Source organism: Caenorhabditis briggsae (assembly GCF_000004555.2).
Source record: "Caenorhabditis briggsae complete genome, chrX, whole genome shotgun sequence".
In the NCBI taxonomy this organism is placed as follows: Eukaryota; Metazoa; Nematoda; class Chromadorea; order Rhabditida; family Rhabditidae; genus Caenorhabditis; species Caenorhabditis briggsae.
This window is the reverse complement of record NC_013491.2, coordinates 18,640,235-18,660,628: the sequence shown is the minus strand read 5'-3', so window position 1 is coordinate 18,660,628 and position 20,394 is coordinate 18,640,235. Positions and strand designations below refer to the sequence as shown.

Here is a 20,394-nt window from a genome sequence, read left to right as displayed (position 1 = left end):
CCTTATGCTTTTGCCCATCGATTTCTCGTCAGTTTTCAAGCGGACATTCGTTATCTCGTTGTTGAATCATCGAACTAGCTTCTTGTATTGATTGTGAGGGAGAAGTGACGTCAAGAACTAAGGGAATGTTTTATTACAATTTGATTAGAGTTCTCTGTTTGCCTTTTTTGGTTTCTCTCTTTTTTTCCTTTTTGTTTCTTTTCACGTACAAAAGATACAAGGTTTTTTTTTGGTATATTCTGAATATTTCAGTGTTACTTGTTATTCCTATTGCTATTACAACTTGTTCATTTTTTTCCTTCTCCCATTCGCAATCGCTCATTTTTACATGACAACTACTGGACAAAAGACCGCGTTTGGGGTTTAGTGCAGACCAAAATAAGAGCGCAACAGAAAAACGAGGAGGGAGAAGAGAGGAGGCCTAGGAAAACGAGAGAGGAAAGAGACGGCCGCACAACGTTGAGTTCTCTGCGCGCGCAGGAAACAAACACAAACGCGTCTGCGTCTCTTCTCGACGCGTGCACTCTCTCTCTATGCCCAAGATTCCTCACTGCCCTCCTATCTTGCCATTTGTTTCTTGTTTCCTCTTGTTTTGCGAGGCCGATATTTTTTCGCGCATTATTTCGTCGTGCATTTGCCTTTTTTAGTACGTGTTTATCGACCTTTTCCGCAGCTTTTTTAGCTCTCGGGCTTTGCTTTTTTATTACAAAAGATTTCTCAGCATATATGGCGAAATTGTAGTGTGAAAACCGCGATTTTTAGTTTTTTTACCCGTCGCAGGTGTTGCGGAAAAGTGCGACAGATGAAAAAAACTGAAAAAAAAAGAAAAAACGAACACACAGTAAATCATTACAATTTCTTAAACCTGTTTACACATTTTCCCACCTTTAAAAAGTGAGAAAAAGTGAGAAAACGCTCTCGCTCATCATTTTCACAGCTATTTAGCTAAGAGCGTCTGATTTCCGGAAAAGTTATAAACATCTTATCAGAAATGTACTGTTTATATTTGCTAGTCGTAACCATATTTTTCTCACTGCGGTATAACAAAACCAGTCTGATCTTCCGTTTCTGATAGCAGCAAAAAAGTGTATGTTTGCGTTGATTCTTCATTTGATTTGGTTCGATTTTCGATGGTTGACTTTGACCAAACCAACACCACATCATTTTCTGTGTTTCTCTAGCTACTCTGACCGATCGTTTGTCTTTTCGGCGCCGTAGTTTCGCTGTTTTTTTCGTTTTTCCGAGTCATCGGAAACCGTATAATAATTATATTCACATCCGTCTATAATCTATATTTTTGTTTTGTTGAAGGTCATTTGAAACATCAGACCCATGAATGCTCATCAGGTGATCACAGGAGCGCTCAACAATGGCGAAAATGTATATGCACTAGGAAACGTCGAAGGGTTAACATTCACGGTGAGTCATTCTCCACATTTCCCACCTAATCCGTTTTTTTATCTCATTTTCAAAATTGAAGGCATGCGCCGTCGGCTCCGATGTCGTTATTTTGGACTCGGACTTCAATCGTGTACAAATTATTCCCGAATCGAAGAATCAGTTGATAGTCAGTAGTTTGAGCTGTTGTCAGGAGACAGGAAAGATTGCGGTGACTTATGGAAACCTTGTCAAAATATTGGAGGTCACAAATTCAGTTGTGGATAAGAGCAAGCTCAAAAGCCTTGTAAGTTTTTTGCGACGAGAAAAAATACAAAAATTGTGCAAATTGCGACTATGGCTTGGTTGCCGTCTTACTTGTCGCCTGACCGAATTCGGCAATGCACGGAACAGCTCATAGCTCGTTTCAAAATTGAAATAGTAAGCAAAACAACATACCATAAGATAGAGCTCGGCAAGCTCTACAATTTTCATTAAAGCGTTTACCAGCACTTGATTGAATAATCGGGTGCGGGCCGGCATTCGATAGCCGAGCAAAAATCGTCACCACGGCAAAAAAGTTTTAGCCAGGTCCATGATAGCGCTCTCGAAGCCGGTCAATTATTGGAGGTTGTAGAACTCTCCAAGCTTCATCATCTCGTATGTTGTTTTGCTTACAATCCCAATTTCGAAATGAGTTATCAGCCGGCCCGTTGACAAGTATGTATGCCATAGACCAAGCAGTTCGTTTTTTCGAAAACACGATAACCAGCAGTACAGAAACCGATCCCATACGTGAATTAAACTGAAATGCTACAGTCGAACGTGACACAGCCTTTTTTTATAAAAGACACCCCTTTGCGCTCGTTTTTGTACGGAAAACGTGAAAAAAAAAGATGTCCTTCAGAAATCGGCGAATAGCTGAAAAATGATTCCAATATCTTTTTTACCGGTACTGTAATTGTTCTATTTTTCAGATTTTCCAGTTCCATTGGGTGGAGACTTACTCTTTCACTCACAAGGAACCCATCAGTTCGGTACAATGGTCCATGGAAGGATTGCGTCTTCTATTCGTTATCGGAAACAAACTCGTACTTCATCAGCATAGAAGTGTCAGTAGCACAAGCAAATCTTTCACCAGCACTCCAGTCTCATTCTCCATTTCTGAAGAAGTGAGTTGTTTTCAAACCTGAAGATTGGCCCAAGACGGAGGCTGTCCTCTCGTTCTTTTAAGATCACTGTTTTTTGCCAGCTAAGTTAGTTATGATAGAACTCGACGAGCAGTACAAAATGAAATTATTTTTGAAACTTTATCGTACCCGAGATCAACTTTACATACCAAACGGGCCGAAAAAAACCGTCAATGCCCGACCCGGCCCGGATTTGCAGTTTTATGGCTTGTAACTTTGTCCATAGACAAGACACAGTTTCCGAAATAGTTTCACTTTGTAGTGCTCGTCTATCATATTTTGTTCAGAAGATTAAAGAAACAGTTTATTCATAATAATTAAACTATTTTACTTCAGGATCTCCAGGAGCGGCACACTTGGGAGGTCATTTGGACCACCGCACTTCCATCAAAGCCAAAATTTATCAAATACTCACCGGATGGATACTATCTGGCTTTGGCCGGCGACCGCGATTGCTTTATCAAAATATTCCATCAAAACACACTGGAACATTCGGAGCTGGATTTTTGTGAAATAATCCTAAACCATCCAGCGCCGGTTTGTGGCTTTGAATGGCGAAAAACCGGACGATATATGCCAAGAAAATGCATCTCACCAATTTTGATGTCCTGGTGTGAGGATCGAACGTCACGCATCTGGAAGGAGACACCAGCACCTGAAGGATCGATCATTGATTTGACTGGTGAAGGTGGTGGGGATCCGTTGTGGGATCGGCAGAAGCAGAAGAAGTTTTTGGGGAAATATATCAGAGTGAAGAAGACGAAGACGAGGATTTTGAACAAGATACGGAAAATGATGTGAGTATTGCTTAATAAGGGAAATTTGTACACTCAGATTTTAATGGAATTTTCAGAAGAGGTTAAGAATAACCTATCTAGACACCACTGAATATAGAACCCGAACGCGGGTTTCAACCGAATAATATCATTTTCAGTACCAAATAACCGTTGTCAGTGTAAAAAAGCGATTTTCAAATACCATTTTCTAAATGAAAATTACATAATTGTGGATAAACTTCCACATTTTTTAAATTTTCTCAAAAGAAATTCGGAGATGTTCAGGTAGGTTACTTTTGACCTATCCTGAAGTTCTCAACAAAATCTGGGGTTACAAGGTGTTGAGGTTCCCCCTGTAACAGGTTATTCAACTAATCTATTTTTCCAGGCCCGAAAAACACCAGGAAACCGATTCCAACCCTATCGGGCTCCGCGCACAAATTGGCAAGAGCCCTTCACTCCTTGATTTCCCATCACCATTGTCGAAAGAAAGCGAAAAAGACAAAATCGAGCAGTCCGAGGTGTCATTCTACTTGGCTGCCACCATCAATGCCGAAACAGATTGTCTCTTGGTTCCTTCTTTCAATGACACCAACATCCGGAAACCATTTTGTGTGCATTGGTTGAACAATAAGGAGTTGGTATTCAGTGTTGGAGCGGAGAAGTTGCTCGCCGAAGCTGTGCTCTTAGATCTTGATGGTGAGCTGAACAGCTTGACAAAGTTCGAAATATATTCTAAAATTTCAGGTACACCTACTGCGAACCACGTGCCTGAAGAAGAATCGCCGATGGAGGAGATCAAGTCAACGACGGACCATGATCAGGCTCCATCTGACAGCTCTAAGACAGCAGGCAGTACATCGTCGGATGCTCCTTCATCCAAAGATATTCTCGATGTGAAACTGGAAATTCTTTTGAGACAATGGACAAAATCAAACGATGTGTTGTTCTCCATTCACCCAGTTGACGGATCTCTTCTAACCTGGACTGTCGAGTGGTTAGATGATCATTTCCGTCAACCAGTCATCTCGTATAGTTCTCGACTTCCTGGTGCACTGCCTTCAAGTGATTCAATGTCTCTGCAGTCTAAATTGAATACGTTCAATCCACATGAGCCGATTTATCTGGATGCGTTGAGAAATTCCGAGGACAAGGATACAAGTGTGATGTTGCATGACAAGCTACTGGAAAGAAGAGTTTCTAACACAATTCATGTGCTCACTTCTCACGATAACGGAACTCTTAACCTATGGCACATGTCTGTTGATGATCAGAGTAGTTTCTCTTGTGTCGTCAGTATGACCCATATCTCCAGAATGTGTGGACATAGATTCCAGATGCAACAGGTAAGATTTCATGTGAATAAATCAAAAAGTCTTCTCTAATTTTTAGATCATTGCTCACCCGGTTCTCCCTCTCCTACTGACCACTTCCAAATTCAAGTCTCCCAAAGTGAAAGTAGACTCAACTATGGATGTCCTCTCTGAAGTTATTCTCTGGAAAATTACCCCAGTCGGACCGTTGTGCAAAAATGGAGGAGTGAAGGAGCTGGCGCGTGTTGCTAGTCCTATTATCAGCGGTTTCTCTACTGTTGGATGGGTCCCTGCAATTCTCCCTAGCTGTACACTCGGAACAGTTTGCAATTCGCCATCCTCATGCTTCATCTCGTGTGATGGAAGCCAACTAATCATTTACCAAGCAGTTCTCGACGCTCGTGGACTTCTTTCTGAACTCTCCAACGCCAAAACTGCATATTCCGGAAGAGAAACTCTTGACAAGTAAGTCCTAGTACTTTGAGCTGGCTCAAACCGCCTACCTAGTTTCAGCTACAGCGATAAAATTCTTCGGACTCCATCACCACGCAGTGATCGTGCACCAACTTTCTTGAAGCAATTCAATGTAGTTTCTACACAATCGACAGCAAAACCAGGATGTGTGCTAGAAGTTGGCAAAATTGAAGACGTGAATCTGAATGAGTTGAATTTGATGTTCCTTCACGTTTTCCAATCGAGAATTGTGATTGCTAATGATGAAGAAGATGCAAGTGAGATCAGTGCGATGAGCAGTGTCATTGATAGAAGTCAGACTCCAACTTTCAAGGACAAATTCTTCATTGTCGTTGTTGATCAGAAGGAGAATGAGGATGTGTAAGTTGATGTCTGTTTGAAAAAATCAACGGATTAAATTTCAGAATCATGATGTTCTCTCTTACCATCTCCTCCCAACCGCCACAATCCATTCCAAACTTTGACACTGAAGTTCTACCCGGCGAGAAAGGATTCCTCCGTCCGTCCAGTCCTCTGGCTCCTTCCATGGCGAAATTGAATTTTGAAGCGGACCTTGTTTGTCGACAAGTCATGCCACTTCCAGAGGGAACTCGTCTCACCAACGTTGTCCCAGCCGCTGGACACCTCTCCTCTTCCTCCATCTACCCAGCATGTGAGACCCCATACGTTTTGGTGTCATCTGATAATGATGACTCGGTGAGATTCTGGAGATGCATCAAAGTGACGGATCAAGTGAGTCCGAACAAGTTTGAATGGAGAGAGTGGAACATGATTAGCGAGAATCATCCAAGTGAATTAGGAGTAGAAGGTACGGTGCTTGCTTAGGAACCTTTTGATCCAAAAACATATATTTAGGCGCCATCGTCAAAGTCAACGCAGCGCACAGCGGAAGAATCGCCTGTGCATACCAAAAACCAAACAGGAACTCGTCCGACCCCAATATTTCCATTGAAGTTGCAGTGTTTGAATGTGAATCATCAGGAGGAGTGGAATGGTTCCGTGAGGATTCCTTCAGTATTCAACAGAATCATTTCTATGAATTCTCGAAACCGTAAGTAATCCTTACAGTGCCGGGCAATAGATATACGAAACATAATTTTCAGTAGAGTTTTTGCAATATTGAGGACTTTCTAGGATCTGGGCTCCGTTGTTCAGTTTTCCATCTCTTTGAAAGTTTAGGAAGGTGTAAAAAAGACATAGATTATCGATTTCTGAAATACACTCCCTTTTGACCTTTTTTGTACTAAAGGTGAAAAAATCATATGTGTTCTAAAAATCGGCAAATAGCTAACATAGAAAACTAGATTTTTTTTTTGAAAAAAATTTCAAAAAATTCTGTAAATGCAAATTTTTCAATTTAGATTTGTTTCACACCCTACAAAATTTCCAAAGTAATCGAAAATTTGACAGCCGAGCTCCAGACTCTTGAAAATTGTTAGAATGACCACGAATCAACCGCACAATACGTTTTTGTAGATCTTATTGACCTATACTGTACATTTTCTTCAGAAATAACCCAAAATTTCAGACACTATCAAGACGCGCACAACAAACGATCCTCCTCCGGCGAGCAGGAGCATCTGAATCTACTGCAACAGCGTACGGAAGTTTTGCGTGCTAGTTTCCGACGTGGTGTGATTTCTCGTTTGTTTTTCGTGACCTGTTCTATCGCTTTCCTCTATCCGTTTTACTTAATATGAGTGTCGTAGTTTCTTTGTTTCATTTTTATTACTAAACAAAACTGTTCACGTTTTGTCGCATTAACTTTGTGTTAATTGTTAGATAGTTGGGGATAACCACTTTGAATTATTTGTTGTTCCTGTTGGTCAATCTCCCTTTGTAGTGGCTTTTTTCTTCCTATTGCATACGATGTGTCAATAATTTGGATATTTCAGGAATCAATACTGGAAAACCAACCAAACCGTCTTATGAGCTCATTCGTGCAATTGAGAATTCATCGCCATCGGTTACGGATATTGCTCAAAGTAAGAAAAATATACAAATTTCGAAACTTATGGAACTTTTTTCAGTGAACATTGAGAACATTGTTCGTCTTGATTGGGTATCTACGGAGGATGGAACTCACATGCTTACCGTCGGAATGGGTACCAAAGTATACATTTATGCACAAATCGGTCAGGATCCTGCTCAACAAAATGTCACATTGATGAGAGAAAGTGAGACAACAATGCGAAGACCATCAATTCGCAAAGCGTCATCTCTTCTCCCGAACATCCAGCCAAATAGTCGGTTCACCAGTTGGGTCTGCTGCCGTGTGCTTAATTTGGACACTGCCGACGGACTTCCACCGATTCCAACTGCTTTGAGTTGGGTGCGCGACGGTATTCTGATTGTTGGAATGCAAAGTGAGATGAGAGTGTATAATCAGTGGAATTTCAAAACCACTGATAATAATAAGTTGAAGAAGGCCATCCCGTGAGTTGATCTGATAAAAAAAACTTTATAAAATTTACTTCAGAGCCGCCAACCCCAATATCGTCAGCTTGACAGTCTCCACATCTCATTCGATGCTGGATCAATTGACTCGCAAGAAGGAGGCATTGGTATCCAGTCGTAGCAGAGTTTTCCTAGAGTTTGTGAACACTATGCACAAGTGAGTTGATTGAAAAATTTTAAAAACATAAAAAATATTTTTCGGTTGATTTTGAACCATTTTGACTATTTTCAAGAGTCCGAAGCTCAAGTTTCTAATCGTTTCGAAAACGGTGTAGGGTGTAATACAGACCTAGATTGAAAGCTCTGCATTCACAAAATCATTGGAGATCCCCAGTTTTTCAGCTACTGTGTTTGCGTAACATGAGTATGAAGCCACCTCATAAAATTAGCTATAACTTTTGAAAATCACAATTATTTTGAAAATCCAAAAGCAGAATCGTAATCAGCATTTGAATGTACTATGAGAAAATGATTTCGGTAATTTGAAATCTGAAACGGACCAAATGACAGGACAAAAACTGAAGAATCGTAAGCGTAATAACTGTATTTGCCGATTTCTAAAACGATTACGGTTTTATTTTTACTTTTTTCGGTGGAAAAAAGTCAAAGAAGGTGTCGTTCAGAAATCGGAAATTATCTTGAAAACTAACAATTTTCAAAAAATTCTGCGAATTCAAAGTCTTACATCTACTGAAAAATGCGTTGTTGATAATCTTATTTCTGTATATAACTCAAAATTCCTCTTTCCAGAGCACATCCAAAAGAAAACGAAAGTCAAATGGTTTTGGATATTCTGAAGAGCGAAGGAGTCTTCGAGACAGCTCGCATGGCTTCACCAATCCTTCCACAATACCATCCCAAACAGCTTATTGTTCTTTTAAATGCCGGCAAGAAACGACGTGTCAAAGCGATTCTCAATCATGTTCTGTCTTGTCTGAAGCAGAAAAAGTGCGCCGCTCACAACCCACTCAGTCGAGCAGCTTCTATCAAAAGAATGTCTACTGTAGACCGTGGTGACTCTGTACCAGCAATGCCAGTAGATGCGAGAATGGATGACGACTCGATGGACTACGATGAGATTGACGACATACCACTGCTACCTTTGTATGCTTTGATTGAAGCTGACCATGAAGTTCCAGTTGTTCACGAGAAGCAAGAAGAATTGGTAGTGAAGAACACTGATGAGTACGATGACTTGTTTGACAATGGATATGACAAAGATGGTGACATTGATGCCATATTGAAAGATACAGATTCTGTATACAGTGGAAGATCCCGTCATTTATCAGTTGGAAGTGATTCTGCTGCTAGAAACGAGAGTCACGTCACCGCAACGTTCACTGCCAAGGACTACAGAAAGCTAACCGAGCTGCTCACTCACACTCATCTTCCAGGATTATCCAGTGTAGATCAAATGCATCTGTTGGCTATAGCTGACACTTTGAGTCACTTTGCCAGTGACGCTCAGGACAAGGTGGAACAAGCTAATGCAGGTAAGAATTCGAATCCTGTCGTCGAATTCTCTTAATTGAGTTTTTTTTTAGCAATGAAGCCAGTTGTGCGATCAGTTCTTGGAGACAATGCTGCTGGCGGATATGCAACCGCAGCTGCCGGAGTGGAAACTGTCGACGAGTGTGGATTGAGATACTTGATGGCTATGAAGCAACACGAATATCTCTTGGTGTGTCTTCCGATGAAACAGCGAATGGAACTAAAGAAGACTGGACTCTCAGCAGCCAATATCATTTGGGCACAGCACTCGGAAACTGAAGTCGAGTTGTTGAATGCGGTTCCAGGGATGCATAAAACAAGTCCATCGTGGGAGGAATTGAGAGGCCTTGGAGTGGCATGGTGGTTGAAGAATACCGCAAGTTTGAGAATTTGCATTGAAAAGGTTAGTGTTTTAAATACTCGTGAACTTGGCCTTTGACGGGCCTTCACGGGTCCTGTCATAGTCTTTTTTTTAGAATCAATATCTTCGGACCAACTGAATTAGTTATGATAGAACTTGACAAGTACTAAAATATTATGGTGTTTGACATACTGTACCTTGTCTTTAAACAAAGTTACAAATCAAAAAACAGACCTGGCCTGGCTCTGCAGCCTTATGGCTTGTAACTTTATCCATAGACAAGGCACAGTTTTTTCAATAGTTTCATTTTGTAGTACTCGTTAAGTTCTATCAAATCCTTTTTGGTGTGTCCAAAAAAAATGGCTGGGCCCGCGAAAGCCCGGCAAAGGCCTGATTTACAAGTTCAGTGTTTTATAAGTTGAGCTCAATATATCCCCATTTTCAGATTGCCAAAGCGTCATTCCAAGCAAACCAAGACCCAATGGACGCTTCCTTGTTCTATCTTGCTCTTCGAAAGAAAAATGTGCTTACTCATTTGTTCAAGACTGTCCGCAACCAGACAATGGCTGATTTCTTCATGAACGACTTCAACCAGGAGCACTGGCAAAAGGTCGCCGCTAAGAATGCATTCGTCTTGATGTCAAAACAACGATTCCAACATGCTGCAGCATTCTTCTTGTTGAGTGGAAGTCTTAAAGATGCGGTTCAGACTTTGTGCAGCAAGTGTAATGACGTTCAATTGGCTCTGGTTGTCGTGAGAATGTATGAAAGTGATCCAGAATCTCAACAAGCAATGGTCAATGAGTTGTTGTGCAGGTAATATTTTGCAATTCATAAAATTTTTGATAATCATGATATTTTTCAGAGAGGTTCTTGGAATCACCTACGAAGAATTCGAGCAGCAACGTGGTCGCACTGACGAAGACACCCCTGTTAGTGTTCACGCCTCCAAAGAACCATTCGAAAGATCTATGGCTTTCTGGATGCTCAAGGACTACACAAGATCTGCACACACTTTGGTACAAGAAGCACAATCCGACCGCCTTCTATCCAGCCTCTCTGACATTTTCAATTTCTACTCTTATCTTCGCAAACATCCATTGGTTGTCCGCCAAAGACTCAACAACATTGGAGCTCAAGTCGGAACCACAGAGAAACTTCTGGCACTTGGAAGACAGCTCGAGAATATTCTAACCCCACCAGAACGTCGTTTGTTCTTCAGAACATCCGCTGAACACATGGCTCGTGGATGTCCAATGCTTTCATTAGATGTGCTCACAATGCTACCAAAGAATATTAGTATCGTGCAGGATTACGACGAGGCACTAAGGACTATCTTCGGAGGAACCGAGCAAGCAGTACCGCCACCACCGCCTGTGGAAGTTGATTGGAGCAAACCTACAACTTCTGATGAGCCGGATGAGTTGAAATTAGACTGGAGTGATGATGAAGACGAGGAAGGAGCTGCTGAGCTGGAGGTTAAGCCAGAAGAACCTGCACCTTTGATTGTCAACGGCATGGACAGCTCTGCAGTGTTGCAAAGTCAACTTGTAGGATCAACTGACATTTTTGCGCAGCATATGAAGTTTGTGGCGTCTCTAAGGATACTCACCGAGGAGTTGTCAACACTGGCTAGTGGTTTTGATGTCGATGGTGGACAGTTGAGAAATCAGGTATGTTTTGATAGTAAATAAAGCAATCTGTTCAGAACAAAAAGTTGAAAATATCGTTGAATTCAGCTACCTACTTTCGAAAGTTGCGATAGATTAGTGGTAATTTGTGTGAGGCATGTTTTTGAGGGAAACATGGAGGAGGGATTTATGCAGCTATCAAAAACTATCCCCATCCCTTTAAAATAACATTCTCTTTTCTAAACTCATCAAATCTATGCACTTCTTCATTCCTTTCCTACAAATCACCTAATTTTCCGTGTTTTTTAGCTCTTGAACTGGCTTGAACGAGAAGTGGAAGTGCTCCAAACCAACTGCGACTACAATGCGGAGCGGAAACCAACACTGCCCCATGAAGAAAATCAAGATTCTGACTACTGGAGCTCTACAGGAGCAAACTATGAGCATGCTGAGCAAAAGTTGTCACGTGCTAGTCCAGGACTCACACCAAAACGGAGAATATGGTTGAAAGCCAATCAAAAGCTACTGAGATCCTTCACATCTTTTTGCACGCTTCACTCGGCACACAACCATCGTTTGGCATCAGTTCTTATGGAATTGCTTTTACTTCTGCTCAATGTTCAACGTGATGCGGAGGATGACATCTTGCCAAGTGAGGAGAAATTTTTTTTAAAAATACGCCAAAATTTATTTTTACAGAGCAACTCTTAGCCTCCGGTGTGAGCACTTTCCCTCTGCTCGATGCAGCCGTTTCATCTCCGAAGATGTTTGTATCGTCTCCATTGGCTTATATTGAGAATCAAGGAAATGATCTTCTTGCTTCTATCAGCGAGCTTCACAATGTGCCGAATATGGCTGGTGACTTGCAGAAGGTGAGAGAGAATTTCAAAAACTGGCGGATCTTTAAATAAATCAAATATTTTCAGTGCTACATGCTCTACAATCTCTGCCAAGGTTTCTCCTGCTGCATCTATCTATCGTTGACGGATATCGACCAGACCTACTCCTCGATGCTCAATTTGGAGCCAAGACCCGCTCCAATTGGAAGATCCGACAATCATGTTGTGACCCCACCTGTAAAATGGCCTGGTGTAGAAGCATTAGTGGCGTTGTTAGGACGTGAGAAGGAAGATGATGCTCCACAACTCCGATTGCTCATCATCGAGTCATTCCTTGCTATCTCAATGTCACTGTTTTGTTTTGCATTGTCTGCTTACGACTCTCGTTGGTTGTACCGTCTCAGCGTTCATGAGATCGATCCACACAAATTTGGGCAAATCTTCGGAGGAGGTGGTGAAACTAAGAAAGCGTCTCATCCACCAGCCAGACCGCCACGTAAGCTGTTTTATTTTTTAAAGTGAAAATTCGCTATTTATTTTCAGGACCTGCCGCACCAACTCCAAAAGATTCAACAGTCGAAAACAATGGGGAACAAATTCGAAGTCGTTTGAATTTGCGAATTCTTGGAAACGAAAAATTCTCAACGGCATCAAAAGATAGTCTCCCGTCGGAGCAATCCTATTCAAAGTGGGTTCCACCACAAATGAATATTGTGCAGTTGTTTGCCGACAAACCCAACGTTAGTCGTCAAGACGATGAAGATGAGACTATGTACGATTCTGATGAAGAAGAAAAAGGAACCGGCTATTCAGACGACGAAGACAACGAGGACGAATGTTGTGAGAATGCAGCACCTTCTAGTTTTGCTTGGCAATTGCTCAGACTCGCGCTGATCCAACAACAGCTGTATCGTGTCAAGCAGTTTTTGGTGTTGGTTGGATTTGATCCCAGAGGTAAGTCTAAAAATGAATAAGTCTTCCTGCATAACAGAGTCAGTTTCAGATATTCCAACTGTCGCTCCTCGAATCGACGCCGTCCTTCAACAACTCAGCAACTGGATTGTTCAACAACATCAGACTCTGAAAACGTTTCCTGGTGGAATTCCAAATGACTTGTTGCCGGATATGACCATTGATACTAGTGATCAACATCTTGCCGCCACAATGAAGAAGTATGCAGCATTGGTGAAGAAGAATAACACTCCATTTGAATCTGACGATAAGAAAATCCAAACTATTCGCCGCTTATGGTCATTCTTGGTGAGAGAAGATCATCTTCAAGAGATCTTCATCAAGTACATCTTCTCACAACACAGCATCATGGTAATCCTCCCCTTTTGAAAATTATTATCCTTCAATTATATATATTTTTTCAGGAATCCGCCCCAGAACCGGTCGACGCGTTCTTTGGAATTGATAGCAACCCAATTCTTCCAGAAGCGTTCAAGATTGTTCAGAAGGATAGCGAACCCATTGTTGCGTTCGCTTGCAATCAAGAGAGCCCAGGGCTCATTGTGGTCTCTAATGGACGAGAACTCCAGGAGATGGATATGTCCAATGTGTTTAAGGATCAATATGATCAGACTTCTTGGATGTGGAATCGAGCAGAGTTGGATGTGAGTTTGAAACCTTGAATTGTCTTATCCCATACTTGAAAAATTAGGGCCGGACCAGGCCGGACATTGTCAGGGTTCGTTAAGGCCCGGTACTGGTTTATTACAGCTGAAAAAATCAGAAATTTCACCGATTTTTTCAATTTCTTTGTTAGGATAATGCTTTTAGCGAAACGCCAATTTTTGCAAACTGTTTTAAACCCTCTAATATTGTTAAAGTGATCGGAAACTTTTCAGTATACCTCCAAACTCTTGAAAATAGTCAAAGTCAACCAGAAAATTCATTTTCGTGTATCTTGTTGTCCGGTACTGTAGAAACGTGGCAGGTTAGCAACGCGTCACGTCAGAATACATACCGTAAAAAAAAAAATCTTCTGTATGTCCTCCTTCAACTATTTTTATTTCTCAGATGAAGAACATTCATTCCAAACGAGACGCATTGCGAGACAATGATGATTATCAAATTTTCACGGACTCAAACGCCCACAATGCCAAGCATACTAACGTGGTAAGTTCCTCACTGTATTTTTAGTTTGACACCAGAACACTCACTCACCTCATTGTTCTGTATCTGGAGATGATCCACAAACTCCTATAATTATGTTCAGCTTACACCTTGGATAATTGATCGAAGTCGTAGGGGATTAAATAAGGTTTCGTTTTCATTTTGGTAGTAAAACTGTTGTGATGGTCGTAATGTTTATTTTTGGGGTTCTCTTGTGCTTGTGGCATGATTGGATCGGCTTTAGTAGGATGTTCATTTCTATAACAACCCGAATTTTTTTCAGATGATCAAACGGCACATCCCTGGTGTCCGACGTATCGATTCCCATCCACACGCTCCATTCTATGTGACTGGATCTTCTGATGGATCTATTAAAGTCTGGAAGTGGGGAGCCAAGGATACGGTTTACACTGCAAGAGTTGCCGGACAACACGCCAAAGTTGCTAAAATTGCGTTCTCGTGCAATGGGAACAAATTTGCCGCTGTGGACGGAGATGGAATGTTGTGTCTCTGGCAAGCCAGTCAGGCAACTGAACAAAAGAAACCATTCTTTGTGAGTTCAGCTATTTGGGTGAATGAATATACCTCAATTATCCTAATTATCTTTCAGAGTCAACGTTGTCACAACAAATCAGCAGCCGATGTTTGTTTCCTTGGTCACTCATCATCTGTTCTCCTCACCGCTGGATCCTCATCTCTCGACTACAATCTTGGCCTCTGGGACACTCTTCTCCCAACCAACAGAGCTCTTGTTCATTCCTGGGCTGCCCATCCGGAAGGTGCCACATGCGCACTTTACGTGCCAAACCAGCAGACCATTTTCTCTGGAGGAAGACATGGAGAGATTTGTCTTTGGGATATCAGACAACGTCAGTTGAGACACACCATCAAGGCTTTCGATCAGATGCATATTGTGAAGACGTTGGCGACAGACTCGGCACAAGATTTGATTGTGTCTGGGTCCAGTGAAGGAGATATAAAGATTTGGTCGGCCGATGCGAATCCTCAATTGATGTACAATCTGCCTGGAGAGCATACGGCGAAGGGAGGATTCTCGTTTAGACAAGGTGAGCGGTTGTTTAAGATTGTTTAAGACCAGAGAAGTTTGGAATGCCATATTCGGAATTTTTCGAAACATCGAAAATCAGAGTTTCACATTTTCGGAATTCAAAAATGTAAAGACGTTATTCTTGTCCGACAGCGATGCAACTGGCTGACGAAAATTTATTAAACAGCGCATCGCCGGCCCTAAAGCGAAAGCAGGTGCCGTATTTACAAATAACATCATGCGCCGTTGATACAGTACTCCGGAAATAATTACCTTTGACTGTTCTCTCAAGACCCTCATGGAAACCTTTTGCGTGCGCCTTAAGCATACCAATGACCAAAAATTTCTAATTCCGAAAAATCTTTGGAAGTATTTTGATCTGAATTTTCAAAATTCGACTTCCTTTCCGAACATCCCTGTTTTTTCAATCACCAGATATCTATAAGTTCTAAAATTGAGATTTGTCTGTTTTTTAGTTGGCCAATCGTCTGTCCAAGGAGTCCAACAACTTTTCATCGATCAAAACATGCGCCTCTTCTCGTGTGGTGCTGACGCCTCGCTCAAGTTCCGAACCTTACCATCTATTTTCAACATGACGAATCTCATCTAACTTATCCTTTATTATCTTTTTTATCCTTTTTTTTTACTTCATCCGCCATACTGCTAACTCAGCTTAGACTTTCTAGCACTTTCTTCTACTTACGCTCCCTGCCCTTCTCCCAGTTCTTCTTCAATTTACATGTGTAATTCCATTTCACTTGTTTTCGTTGTGCCAGAATTTATTGAACCTTCCCCCTTTCCAACAGCCCAAACCCCGCCAAACAAAGCCCAGTAAACCCCCCCCCCCCCCATCCTGAAATGGTTAGTGTCAGAATTGTCAAAAAAATAATGAATCTACAGACTTTGTGAGATTTGTATTGAATTGTGCTTTATTTATTTTAAGAATTTTATTCATTGTCTAGTTTTTTCCCGCCTGACTGTGTAATCTGCAAAGATACCCCATAGTTTGTATTAGAAGATTTTCATAAGCCCCCTTGAAGGAGAACATTCCAAAATGCAATAAACTTGTGAATTCTAGATGTCAGACATAAGCCTTCATTTATTTTAAAACATCAAAATCCGTGAAAAAAATTTCAACACATGTTTTCAGCAACGTCCACATAAAGGACGAACGTCATCAGTTCACAGGAAAATTTGTAAACAACATCGGACTTACATATCATGGGTACATAACAGACATGTATTATATCTGTCTGACTGGTTCTAGACAAAAAGTTCAAGTGAGAACAAAAGAGAGAGAGAGGGAAAAAATGAATGGGGAAGTGAAAAAAATCGGGATTTATTTCTAAGAACTCAGTGATTCACTGTCTCGTCGTCATGTTGAAAATACAACATGTTCTACGAATTTTGTTAGAAATGAGATTAAAATTGAAAGTCCCTTTTTTAGGGGCAGCTAACCGGTTTCTGAGAAGGGAAATCGTAAATTACTGGTAATGCGATACAAAATAAACAACTCGAATGTGTGAGAAAAATGAGAAAAATGACAAGAAAGCGGAGAAAAAACAATGGAATGGTTAAAAAAGGAAACAGACGAATCCGAAATTCACACCCACAAGGATGTTGATCTCTCGTTATCCTTCTCTTTTCCGTCTTTATTTTCATTATAAATAATGCATGAGGCGTTTCTGGTTAGCTGGGTAACCAATGGTGGCCGTTGACAGGAAAGGGTTCGGCTGCGCTCACGTGGCACAATTGCGGGTTCCTCTTCGAGACGGCGCATGGACACAGACAAATGACGGGATGAGGAAACTTTCGAAAGAAGGTTCCGGTCGAAAACAAATAGGGTTAGATAGAAGGCGTTGAAGGTGAACTGAAATTATTTTTTTTAGCTTTTTATGTACAAAAACGTAATATTCAGTTGATTTATTTTCGATTATGACCATTTTCAGGAGCCTGGAGCTCGGCTGTCCAATTATCAATTGCTTTGAAAATTTTGGAGGTTACAAAATAGACCTAGATTGGAACCTTTGCAATCACATAATCTTTGGGAAATTCCTAGAAATCACATAACTTTGGAATTTCTGAAAAGCACGTATTTTTCACGTTTTCAGTACAAAAACTTCCGCTATGTTGATAAAACTTCCGCTATGTTGGGGGTGGCCACTCAAATTTTTTGAAAAGTTTTTTGAAAAATTGCGGATGTCACAGTAAGACAGAAACAATGCGTTTTAGCCTAAGCATATGATTTTGAACAAGAAAAAAAAAATTTTTTTGAAAAACAATTTCAGTGAGAAATGTGATTTTTTCTCAATTTCAGTTCTTTTTCGAGAGCAATTTTTCCAAAATTTTATTGTTTTGTGTTTGTAGTTATAGGTTCAGGGAAAAACGCATCGTTTTCCTTCTAATACACCACCCGCATGTTGGCGCCAAATTCAAAAAATTCGGATGGCCCGCAAGCCAACATAGCTCTCAAAACGGTCTTTCAAAAGTCAGTATAAAACCTAAAGAACTAAAGAACAGAAATATTCAAAAAAAAAACATTATGTTAATGCAAAGTTCTCACACTATATCTATTTTACACCTCCAGAAGTTTCAAAGTGATTGGAACCTGGACTTCCAAGCTCAAGACTTTTGAAAATGCAAGTTGTGTTCCTCCCTCTCCTTCCTTAACAAAACCAAACCAACACCAAAAATGCCCTTAATCTATTTCAGGAAACACCACAGGAAGCCCCGCAACTAATAAGTCCAATAATTATGCATGCACAAGGCTAACCCGTATCAAATATAATCCTTTGAAGATTTGAAACAACGTGAACACCACATCCCCATCGAAATAAAGACGGACGGCTCGGAGGATTCCATCGGGAGCCGACATGCCGATAGCGAGAAAAGTGACAAACATGAACTTTCGTGTTGTTTGTTGTCGTTTCTGGAAATATGAGCAATAAAGAGAAATTAAATACTGGTAAGTTACCTTCTCAGTATCCTCGTCAAGTTTATGGAAGACGACTTGAAGAAGAGGATCGGTTTGTTGGCGTGTTGGACGGAAACATAGGACAAGAAGGTCCAACGCAAGAACGAAGGATACTGGAACCAACGTGGAGATGAATACATCAACGCTACTGTACAAGGATGAGTAGTCCTAAAAAAAGTCTGAAGTAGAAAGTTTCAAAATCCAATAAAGGAGTTGATTTCGACAATTTTCAAAAGTCTACAACTAGGTTGTCAAGTTTCCGATCTTTTAGAAAGTTTTGGAGGATGTAAAACAGATCTAGATTGAAAATGTAGCATTTTTTGAATTTTTTTTGAAAATTCCTAATTTTTCAGCTATTTGCCGATTTCTGAAGGACATCAGTTTTTTTCATGTTTTCAGTAGAAAAGCGGGCCAAAGGGTGTCATTCAGAATACATGGGATGTTTTGAGCTTCTCTACAATAACCCTGATTCCCTTTAAACAATTTTTTAAGCATGTTTTCTTGAAAAACGTTAACATGTTTTGAATAAGTCTCAATCCAAATTTTTTTCAAAAAAATTCGTTTTCTCTCATAACCAAATGTGTATCTTTTAAAAATTGTCTAATAACTGAAGAAAACAATTGAATTTCGAGAAGTTCTATGAACGCGAAATTGTTAATCTAGGTTTGTTTTAAACCCAATTTTCAACGTGATCCGACAAGTTCCAGTCTTTTGAAAATTGTAAAAATCAACTAAAAACACGCTTTTCTATATCGGGTACTGTACATACATCAACTGTCAAAGCACATCTGTAGTTATCCTGCTTTACTGCCACCAAAAGATACATATTGGTAATGAGCGCAACAATGAAGCAAGGAATGACCATGTGCCATGGGCTCCTCCACACTGTAGTATAATGGATGGCTTGGAATACAGCCAGATACCGTAGGCCAGACATGAACAGCCAGCAATACATACTATAGGTGTAGCAGCATCGGACAGTGAATTCTAGGACCTGAAAACTTTTTTTTTGTGATCTTCAATTTAATTTCTGGTCAAGTTCCGGAATTTATGTGAATCACCGCAACAAGTTTATCACTATCTACTCATCACTATGAACTTTTTTTTCGAGTGATTCAGCTCGTATGGTGTGCTTTTTAACACTAGATTATGAGTTCTCTTTAGAGAAGTCTGGAACGGAAGCCATAGGGGATTACTGAACATTAATTTAGAGGTGTGAGAGTGTCTAGGAACAGGGATTATTGAGGGATAATTAATTTGAACTTCTATAGAGAATCTAATAAGGTTGTCATGAGATTTTTTCTGCTACTGAGAACCTAAAAATAGCTAATGTGCTCCTCGAGAAATCATCTTATACATCCGGTAGGAACCAGAGATTATACAGCAATTCATGACCAAGTGATATCATATCGATCCGCTTACCTTACACAAAATATGAGCAGTTTCTTCGCTGGCGGCCACTGGTAAAAGGTATGTGACCATTTCCACACTGGATAAAACTAGATTGACCGCGTCACAACATGCCATAGACATTAGATATAGTCCTGTTCCGTTTAAAAACTGAAAAGCGCCAATTTTAATTAAATTGACTTTAAATTTTTCAGACTTACTTGATCCTTATCTGTTCTGCAGAATTTACGCATCCGGAAAACCACATAAATGTTGAGGACCAATCCAATGAAAATGATAACAAAGTAGAATGAATGGATAGTCATACCCACAGCAGAATCGCCACCGGGCCAAATTAGTGTGGAATGCTTCATGATTTCAAGAATAAAGTAGGATTGAAAAAAAGCGAGCAGGCGTTCTGCTATCCGCTCACAACAGGACACTCTTCCCGAAATCGATGGGCAGTCCTATCTCCTCTTTTTTGCAGAGATTAGTTTATTAGCATGTAGAAAGAAGGATTAACTCTTGTCGAGTCGACACACGCATCCAAGGATTTCGAAGATATTGGTTTCCCCTCCTCTCATCATGCAGAATAAATCTCTAGAATATAATGTTGAAAAGGAGGCGCAAGATTATTGGGAAGAAGAAAAAATATAAAGAGAGCAGAAATTCTTCACTGATGAGTGATGAGTACCAAGGAGAAGCGGAAGACTTTAGTGTCAAAAGTGCCAGACTGGAAAAACGGGCATGTTAACCAGATAAATCTTACTTCAATGATTTCTGTTCTTCATGTTACAGCTGACTAGGGCAGAGACTTTTTACACACACAGGTGTTGGATACCTCTCTCGGGAAATTAGATTTTATTGGATGGGGGGAGGAAGATTGGGAAAAGATTTCAGAATCAAAAAACTTCTGGTTTGAGGAGTTCTCTATTTTCTGGGCGCTGGAAATGGAA

General features: G+C 40.6%; 2 protein-coding genes across 2 annotated transcripts; one reads left to right on the top strand and one right to left on the bottom strand.

Annotated features, from left to right (window-relative positions):
- Window positions 1-1,332: 1,332 nt before the first annotated feature.
- Cbr-rbc-1 lies at window positions 1,333-15,685 on the top strand (the record flags this gene model as incomplete). The annotated part of the gene is made up of 26 exons (XM_045240525.1): window positions 1,333-1,419; window positions 1,481-1,684; window positions 2,355-2,549; window positions 2,904-3,364; window positions 3,732-4,701; window positions 4,736-5,121; window positions 5,170-5,490; window positions 5,535-5,938; window positions 5,986-6,181; window positions 6,659-6,774; window positions 7,026-7,566; window positions 7,610-7,744; window positions 8,338-9,080; window positions 9,132-9,487; window positions 9,885-10,255; window positions 10,305-11,112; window positions 11,380-11,722; window positions 11,770-11,942; window positions 11,997-12,405; window positions 12,453-12,863; window positions 12,913-13,232; window positions 13,286-13,525; window positions 13,932-14,030; window positions 14,275-15,094; window positions 15,122-15,202; window positions 15,552-15,685. 26 exons carry the CDS (start codon window positions 1,333-1,335, stop codon window positions 15,683-15,685), a joined length of 9,324 nt encoding a protein of 3,107 aa, XP_045093503.1.
- Window positions 15,686-16,678: 993 nt separating this feature from the next.
- CBG07563 lies at window positions 16,679-19,812 on the bottom strand (the record flags this gene model as incomplete). The annotated part of the gene is made up of 6 exons (XM_002645786.1): window positions 16,679-16,945; window positions 17,849-18,004; window positions 18,050-18,217; window positions 18,819-19,043; window positions 19,472-19,609; window positions 19,660-19,812. The coding sequence occupies 6 exons, from the start codon at window positions 19,810-19,812 to the stop codon at window positions 16,679-16,681; spliced, it is 1,107 nt and encodes a 368-aa protein (XP_002645832.1).
- Window positions 19,813-20,394: the final 582 nt, after the last annotated feature.